General features: G+C 32.8%; 1 protein-coding gene across 2 annotated transcripts in view; it reads left to right on the top strand.

Annotated features, from left to right (window-relative positions):
- FSTL5 (follistatin like 5) overlaps positions 1 to 15,641 on the top strand; it is an 816,338-nt gene that overhangs the window by 161,567 nt on the left and 639,130 nt on the right. Inside the window, exon 4 of one of the 2 annotated variants that reach the window (XM_016952467.4) lies at positions 7,616 to 7,646. In XM_016952467.4, the coding sequence (XP_016807956.2) occupies positions 7,616 to 7,646 (31 nt within the window). Of the gene's footprint in view, positions 1 to 7,612; positions 7,647 to 15,641 lie in introns of both variants that reach the window. The other variant, XM_016952464.4, reaches the window with a different exon arrangement.

The raw sequence follows: 15,641 nt of genomic DNA, 5'->3' as shown, positions 1-15,641 counted from the left end.
TATACTATGTCCTCTAGATAGAATGCGCTTTTACCCTTTGCTATGGAGATAAACTACTTTTTTTTTTTTTTTACCATCTCATCTTTCTCTATAAATTCTTCAGTTCCCACCTTCTCACAGCTCACCTTCAGCTGCTCAAGTTAAGAAAGACTGCATTCCTCTCTGGACTGTACTATCTAGATTTGATACATAATTCCACTATTGAATATCACATTTTATGGCATATATCTGTGTGTGTCTCTGCCTATCCCTCCACCTGACTATTGAATTCTGGAGTTCAAAGACTCTGTTAGAAAAGTGTCCACTCTTGCAGGGGCTAAGACATTAAGGATATGTCAGTTGAGACTGCAGAATAATTTTCTTCATGGAAGATACAATCCAGTGGGAGGAACAGACAATGGACAAACATATATTATTCTTAGAAGTAGTGACTTTTGTGAAAAATGAAAAAAAAAAGTTAAATAATAATGGGGGTGCTGATTTAGATAGAATGTTCAGCGAAGGCCTTGTTGAGGAGGTAAGACTGGATCAGGGATATGACTCAAATTCTAAGAAAAAGAATTTTAAATAAAGGATGATAAGATTTTGATTAAACAAAGTAGAACTGAAAATTTAGCTTTATAGTTTACTGATAATATATGTATGACTCCAAGTTTGAGTACACTTGATATAGTGGATTCTGAGTGACCATATCTCTATTTTTCAGGCATTTTTTTCTATGCCCACTGTCTCCCCTCTATTTTTGAGGCATTTTTATAATTTAATTGCCACCACCAAAATAGCTGTTTTTGATAAAGTGTGTGCATGTGTGTGTGCACCTATATGTGTGTGTATGTATGTGGCTTTGGGGAGGGAAACTCACATGTTCATGAGTATTCATGTGTCAGAATAACACAGAATAAATTTGTTGTGGGATTATTGGAGACTGGATCTACTGAGACATTCTCCTATTCTCAAGTTCCATGAATTTCCAATCCATATTACTTAGTGGGTCTAACAATATCTTTTAAAACACCTCAGTATTTTATACTTCTCCCTTATAGCACATGAGAACAAATTTGTGATAAATGTGAGTATTCTGCTGCAAATTATCACTTTTAAAACCATTTTTAATTGGTAGCATTTGTCTGGGAAGTAATAATTACAATCAGAGAGAAGGGAAGAGTTCTGAGAATGAAATTCAACTAGTCAGCCTGCTAAAATTAGTAAGGTTTACCTCTATGTATATTTCCCACAAAATTTATATTTTTATAAACTTTATTTTTATCTGTTGACTATTTTCAGTGTTAGGATCTATTGACTATTATTCATAAGTTTAAAATCACCTACTCACAACTGAGCACTGAAGTATATATACATAAGGACACTTTGGTGAATTATATCATCAGTTTACTGTAGGAAGAACTATAGATAATATGGATTGATAGAAAGATTACTTTAGCTAGAACACATCACTTTTGACTACTGCAGAATTTATTTCTATCTTTTGCTAATTTGTAAATTTTATGTTTATTGATTTATTTTGGGCTTTATTCGATATACCAGTGAAAGTCTTCTACACATTTGAGTTTTCTCAAATCCCATGAGAGAAATGAACTTATTTTCAGCATTTAGCCAAGCTAAACACAGCTTGAATGTGCTTTATTGTACATATTAGTCAAAGAAAAATCACAAGTAGTGCATTTTTTCTCCTGGACTTTATAGTTTCTCAACTTATGCCACCTATTCAACTAAAGGAAATGCTGTGTTTGCATAACAGGAAATTTCTTAAAAAGAAAATAACTTTCCAGTATTGCTGCAATGAGATAGAAGAAATTTTCACAGGGATTTTCCTTTTAATTTTGACTTGTTTTTAAAAATAGTCATGTTAATTCTGTTAGTTATCTAGAATAACATGGTCTTACTATATGTTTTTTATTAGTGACCAAATGCAAACAAGTCACATGGGGATCAGGAAAAACAACAGCAAACTAGATTTTTTTTTCCTGATTACTCCCATACTAAAAGGGGAAAGAACCTTGCCTTATATCTACTTGATATCTTCTACTTCTTTCTTTATATAAGCAAGTTATTTTTATGTATAGTGAAAAGTACTATGTATAGTCTCTCAGAGTCAGAGAGCATCAGTTTAACTCTTTAGGGGACCAACTCAATTCTGTCTGCATGTGCTTCACTCTTATGTCTCTCCATGTGAAAGGAAGTCTGTATTAGTCTTGGTATTGACCAGAGAGCACATGACTAGTCTCATTCGTGTAACATCATATGTATATATATTATAAAAGAGTATTTATGGGTATTATCTGTGTGGACTTTATGGCTCTCCCTTAAAATAGTTTAAGCTTATAGTATGGAAAGGGAGGACAATTCATTGATAGTCTAATGTTTACTACCTCAATGCTGTTACGGTGGAGATGATGCACTTAGCATTTAGCATTTAGATGATTTCTTCACTTTCCAGAGAGCATTTGCTTCTCAGTGAGAAGGAAGGAAATAGGTAAATTATGTTTGAAGATATTGTAGCCAGAAATATTTAGTGTTTCATCAGGAGAAATCCGTTTTCATGTTATAACATAGCCATCATCAAATGTTAATAATCATTATGTCATAAATCCAGATACTGGAAAAGAAATATCCTTAATATCTCCTAGTGTGGTCACATTCAGCCCAGTTAAAAGACTAGCAACATGATACTTTGGTGTTATTTGCTAAACTCCAGTTTGTTTAGATGCTTCAGAACCACTTATAGCTCATTTGTACAACTACTGTGTATCCCAATTTGACTGAATTTTACATTGGTTTAGTTACGTTACATTTACTTTATTTCTGTTTAAAAATATTTAAGATACCATATTGTTGACTCTTGTATTTATTATAAAACCATACTTCTTCCCAGATTGTCTTTGCTAATCTTTATCATACTGTCTGCTAAAGCTTTTAGCCATCTTACATTACTGGGCTGGATTTCATGAAGTATGCTGATGTAATTAATATACAGCACTTTGGAATTCTTCCAAGAAATAGCATAGTACAATGTAAAACACGAATAGTTTGCTATTATTTAGCTTTGACACATAACCAAATATATTTCTTATTTTAAGTCAAGTTCACTTTATTAGAAAATCTTTTGAAAGAATGTTAAAATTAAGTTATACCTAGAAATATAAACATTCTGCTATTATGGACAAGACCTAAGTCTTCCTAACGTAAGAATGTTTTTCAAATGAATCGTGTGGACAGAATAACAAAAGTTTCTGATCACTCGTGAGTTCTCACATAGTTAAATAATCACAATTTTCTTTATAATGTTTTCTCATTTAAAGTAAATATTTTGAACATGAAGTTATAGTTTGTAAAATACAATTGTGGTAAATCTGTATTGCCATTGTGAATAATGTAACATTAAAGTAATAGAAGCAAATTGGAACAGTTATTATTTGCAAATCCTAAATAAGTCTCTAGTGAAAGGGGTTTATACAACTTTGACAGTAATGCAGGAGTTTACCCTTAAGTTTTCTTCTCACAAATCTATTGTCATTCTTTCCAGTCCACTAATTAATTACTAGTTTCCCTTCTCCAAATTCATGCTTCTTAAATATTTCTTGTTTATAGAATATTTAGACAGATTTGCATTGGTAATTTATAATTATATAAAACTGTATGGGAGAGAACTTGATTTTAGAAAACAAATACAGTGAAATATAATATCAATAAAAAGCCTACTCAACTATAGGTAAACTAAGCCTAAGATTGTTACAAATTTGTGACGACAAAACTCAACTAGGATTGGCTCAATCATACCAAGCTGTATGTGTGATTCTTCTCACCTACTCTCGCAAAAAGCCATGCACTTAAAATCTTCTCCATCTTCTCAAATTTCAGACAAAACACTCAACTTCCACAATTAGCCAACCACCTTTCCTTCTATTACATAAAGAAAATAAATCAAGATTGAATATGTTTAATTCGTCATATCAAACCTAGAAACCTCCTGCATCTATGACTAAGCCTTCCTGTTCCCACCTGTTCTATTACAGAGACTGGTCTTCTTTCTATCTAAATTTTGCCCCCAATTATATTCTATCACACCCACCCTTTCAATAACCATATACAATCAGTTATGCTGTCTCTTCTTTTTATCCTAATCCTCTAAATTTCTACCAGGTATATTCCATCATTTATGTATTCTCAAATCTCAGTGATATAAATAATAATGTAATATTACAAAACTAAACAAAATAAAGCAAAAAGCCAATAAACAACAAACATAATACCTCTATGGACTTTAGTTTCCAGCTACACTCCATAACAGGCTTTTTATTCCTAGTCATATTTCCATCATGTAATTTTTCCCACTTTGTACAAATTTCAATCACCCTCTTCTCCTCCCTTAGATAACTTGAACTGGACATTTAATCCCATGTGAGCACCAAAAAATGTTTTATCTAAAGTCAATGATTCTATCTATGTCAATATATTGAATGGGCATTTTCTTAGACATAATTGTACTTCACCTCTCAGAATAATTCTGTACTATTGAAAATTTCCTTCCAAATAATATGTTCCTTGGGATTTCATAATTCCTTGATCTCTTGATTTTTCTCCTGTAATTTTTTTATGCTTCCATCCTCTTTTTTTGATTAATTCAACTTTATATTTTTCTTATATGTTTTGCAATACTCAGTTTTAGATCAGTGAGTTCTACTCTATGTTCTAATTTATAGAGTGATAATTTATGCATATGCTAGTGGCTTCAAACTTTATATATCTGGTTGAAATACGTCCTATGAGTTTTATCTACCTACTTTGAATCCTTGGAATTATAGTCAAAGTAATTTCAAAGTCAACATGTTTAAAAATCATACTAATGAAAATTTGAGGTGTATTATCTCTCAAGAGACAGAGTAACACAGGGTGACACTAAGGATATGCACGACTAGAAGAATGGAGTTACCTGTAACTAAGATGAAAAAGATGGTCAAGAAAGTAAGGGAAGGTCAGAAATTCAGTTTGAAACATTACAGATAGGCCATGTTATTAGAAATCCAAGTAGGGATGTCAAAAGACAGTTGAATAAGTGAGTCTGAAGTTCAATGGTGAGGTTGGTTTAGACATATAAATCCTTAGCAATAGAACGAGACTTAAGGCTAGGAGATTAGACGAGATTGCTAAAAGAATGAGCTATATGGAAGAAAGATAAGATCTCAATGCCTAGGACACTAGTGCTTAGGAAAAGAGGAAGCAGTAAAGGAGACTCAGTAGGGGTAGCCAGGGAACTAGAAGAAAATCTCAGAGAGTGTGGCAGTGCTGCAAGACAGGTGAAGAAGGAATAAGTACATATTTCTATCCTTATAGCAGCTCAGACCCTTGGAGTCATCTTTGTTGGCTCTCTCACAGCAAAACTTTAATCTATCAGCAAACCTTGCTCTAAGTAGGTATTCCAAATACACTGCTACCACATTGTTCTATGTTTTTGTCACAGCCCACCTGAATTACTGCAATACCTTCTTTAATGGCCTCCCTGACTTTGCCCTTGCCCTTTCAACCTATTCTCAATAGACAGCCAAAATGATTCTATTTAAATGTAATTCAGATAATATTACCCCCTGAGAAGAAATGTATATGTTTTCTCAGCTATGTCAGAGTAAAAACCAAAGTCCTACCAAATGCCCCAAGTGCTAGTCTGTCTGGCTGCTATTACTGCCCAGATTGTATTTCCTGCTAAATTTCCTTCCTTCGATCCAGTCCACACACAGTGATCTCCTTAATATTTTTGACAATGCTAAGAACTCTTGTATGTAACTCAGGACATTTGAAATTTTTTTCTCCCCTAGGACATGTTTTTTCACATATGTATGCTTGGATCATGTTCACCTCATTCAGAATTTTATTCAAAAATCAATTTATCCCTGTGGCTATATGTATAATTTCAGTCACTCCACTCCAACACTGTCACCTTCTGTAGCATATCTTTTCTGAATAAAATTTATGCAGTCTGCTCCATGAGGACACAATTTTTTTTCTGTTTTGTTCATCCTGTATAGTCTCATCAACGGGAATAGTGTCTGGCACATAAAAAGTGATCCATACATATTTGGTGAAATAATGAATGAATAAAAGACTGACTGACTGAACGAATGAATGAATGTTAATAGAGGAGAGGGAGGGAGAGAGAGATTCTCATTAACAAATGTCCTTTCGGAAAACTTAACCCTACTAGTTATAGAATTATGAAAAACTAATGTATTTTTAATACAAGTAATGTACATTTAAATTTTAGTTTAAGTGACCAACAGATACTCTAAATTAAACAATTAATAAAGAGCAGAACAGAATTCAAACACAGAGGTTGGGTGAGTTCGGATGAGAGAATTAGAACACCAAGTTTTAAAGTCTAACAGAATTATATCACTAAGTTAGCTGATTCAATAAATACACATTTGTCATTATGCATTTTATTCTCAAATTCTAAATTGTGGATTAATTTTTGCAGCAAAATCAGTTCTTTATATTTTCCTACTCTTTTGCCAAAATATATTGGCATTCATACAGTTCTGCAGTTTAGTTTATATGTCATTGTCATTTTTTTCTTAGGAACATATTTCGAAGTTATTTTCAGTGTGAGACCCTGAAACTTTTAGACGGAGTAAACTGTGCTTGCATATTAATTGAGAAGTTAGTGCACAATATCCACTTTAAAACTTGAAAGCAAGCTAATTCTTTTGGGGTTGCCCGGTAACTAGTAAGGAGAATGTCAAACTGAAAGACAAGTCTGACTGGAGCAGCCTTTGAATAAATCATAGAATTGTTGTCAACTTTAGCCTTAAAGAACTGAGATGGGGTCCAATTCTAAGTTAAACTAAAGCAAAGACAGTTGAAAAGTCTTTTGTGTTTTCTTAGTAAAATTCTCCCCGATGTTTGTGCCTAAACTTATTCCTTCACCAACAATTTATGATTAATGTAGAGCCATTGAAAGCAAATTCTGAAGGCATTATTTAATACCTGTTAGAATTAAATGGAATGGCCTAAGGCATTTGAGAGGCATGATTATTTATTATTCATTAACCATTTGTTTATTTATTTATGAATCCATATTCATACAATTTAGTGATTTCTTAGAGAATTATATGCCCACCAAGAGTTATTACTACTCCAATAAAATACTTTACATAAGGCAGGGATGGGGGCTCACTCCTCTAATCTTAGCACTTTGAGAGGCTGAGGCAGGAGGATTCCTTGAGCCCAGAAGTTCAAGACCAACCTGGGCAAAATAAGGAAGCCTCGTCTCTACAAAAAATAAAAAAGATATTAGCTTGGCATAATGATATGTGCCTGTAGTTCCAGCTACTTGAGAGGCTGAGGCGGGAGGATCACTTGAGTCTGCGAGGTTGAGGCTGCAGTGAACCATGTTCATGCCATTGCACTCCAGCCTGGGCAACAGGGCAAAATGCTCTCTCAAAAAAAAAATATATGTAAATATTTTTTAAAGGCGAGAATCATGTTCCTGGGAATATGTACAAAAATCATTTTGATCCTTCTATAGTGAAACTTTATATGAAACAGTTGATCACATATTTACTTACATATTTTGACCTATTTTCTGTTTTATTTCCAGCAGGAAAAAAATCAAGAAAGTTCAAGAGTCAAAGGTAAGAAATGATTGCTTTAAGATAACAATTATATAAATTCATAAAAGAAAGAAAAAAGATATGTGATGCTACTTTGAATAAAAAGTCAAAAATGAGAAAATAATGATAATTAAAAATATTCAGTGTGATTTTACAGCCATTTTGAGCCCTTTGAGGATTCTCCAGGGCCAAAGGGTATTCTCTGTTGATGTTTTCCATCTTCATACTGTGCTCTTGAAAATGTCAACTTTTTTGTTGTTATTGTTTTTTCCCTATATTGTGGTGGTTGAACTCCTCCACCAACCATTGTCCCTACGAGTTGGTGTTGTGTCACTTCTATGTATTGGCAAATGGACTTCCTCAAAATGTGTCTCATGGAGACCCAACTATTTAGTCACTGCCATCTAGTTAATTTTCTACAAAAAGGCTAGAACATATTTATGCATTAAAAGTTGGCGATAGCTCCTAGTATGGCATAGTCCACATTATTCTAATGTTGGAAGACTCTTTTCTCTATAGTCACATTCTTAAATTTTGAAGTTTCCTCATTGAGATAATAAATTACTCTATGTAGATTGTCATCCTTCAGTAAATGGCTTCCATTAACTTGTGCTTCTGCTGATTATAATGATGGCATATCACAACCTTTTCTTAGGTTGATCCCTCTGGCATCTCCATTCACTTGTTGGCTCTTCTTAGTCTACATTGTGGGCTTCCTTGCTCACCTTTCCCTTCCCAAAGGCATCCCGGCCCCAAGCCTGTCTATGAAGTGAAGCACAGTTGTCCAGTTTTTTTCCCTCCTTTTTGAATAGAAAGATATATGTCCTGTTTTTACCTTTTTCAATGTTCTACAAAAATTAAAAAATAAATATGAAGTAGTTTAATAACTTACATGGTCTTCTGAAATGCTGAAAGGGTAGTTACACTTCAGAGGCTCTCTAGATTGTCGACACAATCTTGCTTATTTATAACAAGTCCAAATAAAATCCTCTCTGCACATCTCCCCACAACTGAATGACTTTTACAATATATTATTTTCCATGTTGGGTCATCTGTATGTCTATATTGCTGAAGAATAAAAAACACATGCATTTGCATTTTTAAATAATTTTGCTAGATATATTTTGTTCAAATGAATTATGTGACTGTTCTTCCAGGGATTCACAAACTATTTGTGTGCATTTTCAGCAAACTGAAGTATCGCTTGTTATTTTATATGTGAAATTATTACACTTATTTATCCTCAAAGCACTCATATTAACTCCAAGTTTTATACTATTGTGTTGAAAAGGGGAATTTTTACTTCAAGATGTGCTGTATGATGTGCATTTGAATGATATATGCATTTAAACTTACTGAGTATGCATCTTCCTTCTCATGAAGGGTTCCAGGGCTTCAGGTTTATCTTAAATCATATTTGTATTCTGTTATAGTAAAAATAAGTGTAGTGTAGCTTTCTACTTGATACTTTATTGCCTTGGGGTATATAAATCATATCATCTGAAGTAGTAGAAATTATGTTTTTCCAACTACTATCTAGGAATATGTTTTCTTTTATAATGCAATAACAATTTCAAGATGATGCTTGTCACTCCTTTCACTATTATTAGCTAGCACATGGTTCAGAACTTTCACACACATTGCGGCTTTTAGACTTCTAACTTTTTTTTTTTTTTGACATGGAGTCTCGCTCTGTTGCCCAGGCTGGAGTGCAATGGTGCTACCTCGTCTCACTGCAACCTCTGCCTCCTGGGTTCAAGCAATTCTCCTGCTTCAACCTCCCAAGTAGCTGGGATTACAGGCACCTGCCACCACGACCAGCTAATTTTTTTGTGTTTTTAGTAGAGACAGACTTTCACTGTCTTGGCCAGGATGGTCTCGATCTCTTGACCTCATAATCCTCCCTCCTCGGCCTCCTAAAGTGCTGGGATTACAGGCGTGAGCCACCGCGCCCGGCCCTAGACTCCTGGCTTTTAAGTAAATCAGAGATACATGTTTACGTGAGGACTTGTTGCTTATCTCTACTTAGAAAAGCACTACATTTTTCTTGACTATTTATGGGAATCATATTGAAATGTTATTTTACTAGAAATTAGGAATGACCTCTTTAAAATGTTTTCAGATGTTAATATTAAAAGATTAAAAACCCATTTTCAACCATGAAAGCTATAGCTTACTCATTGGCAGATGACAAAAATTCTGAAAATCAAATATTTTATATTCATTGATTACTAATTATTGAAATGTGAGCTATGTCCTCGTTTGATATTAGTAATCAATTATCAGCTAGTAATTCTTTGAAGTTCCTGGCTATTTGTTAACTTCATTTATTCAAACACATTTATTACATTGTCAGGAGTATGTCTAGAAGTCTTATTTTCTGCATTCTGTGCCTATTTCTGCTAATGACAGCAACCCCAGTGTAATGATACCAGTGCCCTGAACTTTTATTAACACATAAAATGTTGGTTAAAGATAACCTTCCATAAAATTGCACTGAAGATTATAACAGAAAAATGAGATAGTCCTACAGATTTGAAAGTAAGGGTCAACTACCAGGTAGCCATATTTAGTAAAGTGTTCTTCAGTAACACAACAGATAAAACATGTTAAAATATTGTACATTAAGTGCTTAAAATGCATTGAGAATTTTATAACTATTATTAGACAATATTTTCCTTTGAGGAACATATCTAGAATAAGAAACACAATTAGTTCACCCCTAACATTTTTTACAGAAGTATTTAAATTTATGATTTCTTTATTCACTTATATTTGAGAGCATCTCTCTAGAGTTCTCAGAGAAAATGGTAGTAGAGTTTGAGATTTCAGTAATTATTGGTTTACAAATAACTTACAGAGTCTGTCAGCTTAATAAAGTTTTTAATTTTTGAAATAATTTAAAAGATTTATGACAACCATAATGATAATATCCTTTGTGGAAAGTGCCTGTGCTATTGCAATCTTGCATGCTCCTCAGTATCAGCCTTACCCTTCTCCGTAAATAAAAGGATGTTGGACTGTCCATCCACCGAAAAAGCTCAGTTGCTTTTATTGCAAAATTTTCTCCTCCTGTTTTTTCAAGTGGACACTCTTGCCTTTATGCATTCAGAAGTGATAAAAATAAAGTATGGTTTTTTCATTTCCAGTTATATTTTGGTTAAGACTCTGCAATTAAGAGACACTGAGCTCTAAAGTTATTTCCCTAATGACCACTTCCATATAATGTATTTTAATACTTATATTTTCGTAAGTATCTATTAGATTTCAGACATTGTATTGAGTTTTCTACATATATCATCTCATTTTAATCTTCAAATACATATTATTAAATAAGACTTAGCATTCATACATGCCAGCATTTTGAGAAATCATATCCAAAGTATATAATTCAGACCAGGCATCGTGGCTCACACTTGTAATCTCAGCACTTTGGGAGACCAAGGCGGTTGGATCACTTGAGGTCAGGAGTTCAAGACCAGAAGACCAGCCTGGCCAACATGGTGAAACCCAATCTCTACTAAATAAATAAATAAATAAATAAAAAATTAGCCAGACATGGTAGCGCATGCCTGTAATCAGGAGGCTAACACAGGAGAATAGCTTGAAGCCAGAAGGAGGTTACAATGAGCTGAGATCATGCCCCTGCACTCCAGCCTGGGTGACAGAACAAGACTCTGTCTCTTAAAAAAAAAAAAAAAAAAAAAAAGAAAATAATTTAGATCAATATTGCCATTTTTGTTCTTTCCTAAGATAGATCATGTTTTATTTAACAAATTAGCAACTGTACATTAGGTACATTTAGCATACTGTTATTAGCGATACTTTTTGTTATCATAAATTTTATAGATATGAATTTTATTATTTATGTGTTAGTTTCCTTTAATCTTGTGGTTACAAATATTGACTCTCTTGCAAATTTACATAAATACTGTTCAGAGCTTCATAACTTTAAGAAAAAAAATCGATGATGATAAACACATCACAATGTGTTCTAAGAAAGTATCTAGGACTTTTGCCAGGTTGTTTACTAATTACTTATCTTTGAGAAGTGACTTAACTTCCCTTGATATGATTCATCTTTTTTGGTAAATATTAGCACAACATATCCATGATGTTAAAAGTCCTTTACATATAAGATATTCTAAGGCTTATAATTTTACAAGGACATTAAACAATGGTATTATTATAAACATTTATCATTCAAAACTCTATAATCCTCTATAAGCTCCATGAGACAAGTATTATGTCATATATATTGATGTACATGAAAAGGGGAAGCCACACAGTTGTTCTTCCTATAAAGCAAATATTCTTATGTATATGAAACCATAGGAAAATATTATGTTAAGACTATATCTAATCAAATTAAAAGTGTGTATTTGGGACAATAAATGTATTATGGCACCTGCAGTCTACACACACACACACACACACACACACATTCTCTCTCTCTCTCTCTTCCTCATGTACATATATACTACTTTCAGTTTATTTTTATGCAACCATGTGTTCAGATTCTCCTTTATTTTCTTTATTTTATATTGGCACCTCAGAGCACTGAAAATCACCTAATGTATCCGGGGACATATATTTATATCAATCAAGTCAGAGGGGTGTTGCTGTGAGAATGGAAATAGTGAACTCCAAATCTGGAATGCTTGAATATTCAGAGCTCTTTCTAGTAGATTAATCTCACAGTTTCTGAGGTTGGCTCACTACTTCAAGGTCAGGTAGCCAGTCAGAAATGGTGAATAGATAGAAATGGGCCTTCAGATTCTTAGTACTGAAAGCCATTAGCTATATTACATTGACTGATTAAAATGTCCTGTAAAACTGAAAGATGGCAATTCATGTATTTTAGCCCTATATGAGACTCTCCAAATTATTGCATGTCTTTATATTTACAAAATACAATATAGCCAGTAGCATAAGTAATACCTGAAATGGAGTTTATTATAATTTCATGAAATGCATAGTCACTATATTTTTAGTGAACTACAATACATGCTTTATTTGTTTATTTATTTATTTAGACAGAGCCTCACTCTGTTGCCCAGGCTGGAGTGCAGTGGCAAAATCTCAGCTCACTGCAACCTCCGCCTCCTGGGTTCAAGTGATTCTCTTGCCTCAGTCTTGTGAGTAGCTGGGATTACAAATGCGTGCCAGCACCGCTGGCTAATTTTTGTATTTTTAGTAGAGATGGGGTTTTGCCATGTTGGCCAGGATGGTCTCGAACTCCTGACCTCAGGTGATCTGCTCTCCTCACCTTCCCAAAGTGCTGGGATTACAAGCATGAGCCACCGCACCTGGCCAATACATGCATTATTATGAATTATATGTTTGTTAATTTTTAGTCCAAAAAGTTATTTTTGAAGTTAATCATTGTTTGTGAGATTTATGAAAATTAAGTATTTTTGTCTATTATACTCAATACTTATAATCCTCAAGTACCTAGAAGATGAGAAAACTTACTCCTTGAAAATATCAATCAAGAGATTCATGATTTATTTTCTTGGTTGTTTTTAGCAAGCAGTAATGCTGAATAAACATCAGACAAGTTTATTTATGGTAGATTTGTAATAATAATTCTTAAAAAATAATTAAGTGTTGTAAAAGAATGTGAGAGGACAACAAATGGTTTATACTATAATTTTTATGTCATAGCAATTGCATTATATGAGAACAATTCTATTTTCTCGGATTTATTTTATTAAAAATCAATTTTCAAAATTAAATGAGGGCAGAATGCACTCTCGTGAGTATTACTTACCTCACAGCAAAATATCAGTGTCACATATGCATAACTTGATAGTAGATGATTAACTGGCAACTCTTTAATTACCAATAAGAGAATCGAAAATATTTCAAAATACTTAACTTTATACTTGACTTAACAATACAAATGCAAATTGTTGACTAATAAATCAATTAAAAATGTAATTCTCAATTATAATGAGCTCATTGAAAGATTTTCTGATTTCATTAGCTGACATCTGTTCCAGTTATGATCTTTACTATTTAAAAAATATGTCATGTCTTTATGTGAGTGAGATTTATGTTTTTGTGATAATGCAAGTTTTTGAAATAAAAATAGTAAAACGTTGAGTACAAATTCTGAAAGCCATTATATATATAATAATTGGTACTTTGACAAACATTCAAAATTATAATTTCAGTTCCAATAAACAATTCTATAAAACCATGAATAATTAGCAATTGTTCAAAATTAACAATTCTATAAAACATTAACCAATTCTATAAAAGAAAATTAAGTAAATTAAGTAAATACCTCTCTAAATTGCTTTCAAGTAGTATAGATCTCAATGTAAGTAATAACTTTTTCTAGGCATAAGGGTAGTATTTATTCTCCATCCTTTAAAAAACTCATGGAAATAAGTTGTTACAATTTAAAATGATCCTGATGGATGTCCTTCTGCCACAGGAAGCAGGGAGAAGAACATCCTTCTCTATCTAATAATCCCATTTTCATCAACCAGAAGAGTTTTCAAAAAGTAACTGGTCATGTTTCTTATTTATTCTAAGAAGGGCTCAATTCATGTTATGCAAACACATAATCTTTCTCTCCCCATTTTGCATATATCCTCTAGTTTTCAAAAGGTTACCACCAATAAATTTTCTTATCCAATGGATCATTTGTCTGGGTTTCAGTGTGATTTATTTTGCAGCTCATTTTGCCCACCAGAAGGCAGTGCTATTAAAAAGATATCAACACATTAGCGATGTTGGGGGAAACAACACAGAATAAATTGATTTAGGTTTTTTTCTATTAATAATAAATAATGAATTTGTTGAAATCTGCATTGGATATAAAATGAATGGTATTCAGATGCTTAAGTAGGCTTTTATTTGCATAAATCAATATTGTCTTAACCTACACACTAACATCGCAATATTGTTCTTTCAATCACCAAAACAAGATTTCTTGATTCTAGACTTAACAGAGAGCTAAATGCTTTCTAGTGGAAGGTTTGTAAAAATATATAAGGTCACGCCTATAATCCCAGCACTTTGGGAAGCCAAGGCAGGTGGATCACTTGAGGTCAGGAGTTTCCAAACAGCCTTGCCAACATGGTGAAATTCCGTCTCTACTAAAAATACAAAAATTAGCCAAGCGTGGTGGTGGGCACCTGTAATTCCAGCTACTCAGGAGGCTGAGGCAGTAGAATCGCTTGAACCCAAGAGAAGTAGGTTGCAGTGGCCGAGATCGCACCACTGCACTCCAGCTTGGGGGACAAGAGGAAAACTCTGTCTCAAAAAGAAAAAAAAAAAAAAAAAAAAAAAGAAAATACATAAGCTGTCTCCTGAAATAATTGAATGTCATGTTTGAAGAAATATCAAGTAATATTAACCAAAATGTGTTTGATGGCTTCATTTCTTTAGCTTGAAGGAATAACTTCACTTACCTAGAATGGTTGGCCTTTATGAAAGAGCAGCTCTTGAAATGTTCATATGAATATTGCATTTTTTTCTTACAAAAATCTCTGTTTTATTTGCCAATAAAAATTATACATTCTATCACATTTCCGTTTTTTTTTTTTGTTTTTGCTTTGTCTGTCCAGACACTATAAACGTGAAATTTGGCTTTATAAAAAAGTATATTTGCTTGGATTTTTTAGAATATCCTTCTTACCTAAGAACTTAGCATTTAGTTAATTGCATTTTAAGTATTTTTATGTTATTTGAAATATTTTTAGAATTATTAATGTAAAAATTTCATATAAAAAGGTTTACAATTCTGTAAGTGGTATTATACCTAATGACTTCTATGATACTAAGTAGATAGATGGGTTTTTTTGTTGTTTAAATATGATACACTAGAGTTTTATCTATTATGCCAAAAAACAAATAATATCCCTTTTAAATAATTATAAGATATATTTCACAGTTGCAACTCATTACATGGGTAATAACTATTTTGAATTACTTAGATAATAAGTAATAATATCATTCTACTAAAATTTATGTCATTGTTTCTTAAATTATTGATGCATG

Source organism: Pan troglodytes, chromosome 3 (genome assembly GCF_028858775.2).
Source record: "Pan troglodytes isolate AG18354 chromosome 3, NHGRI_mPanTro3-v2.0_pri, whole genome shotgun sequence".
Classification (NCBI taxonomy): domain Eukaryota; kingdom Metazoa; phylum Chordata; class Mammalia; order Primates; family Hominidae; genus Pan; species Pan troglodytes.
This window is presented reverse-complemented; position numbering and strand designations above follow the sequence as displayed.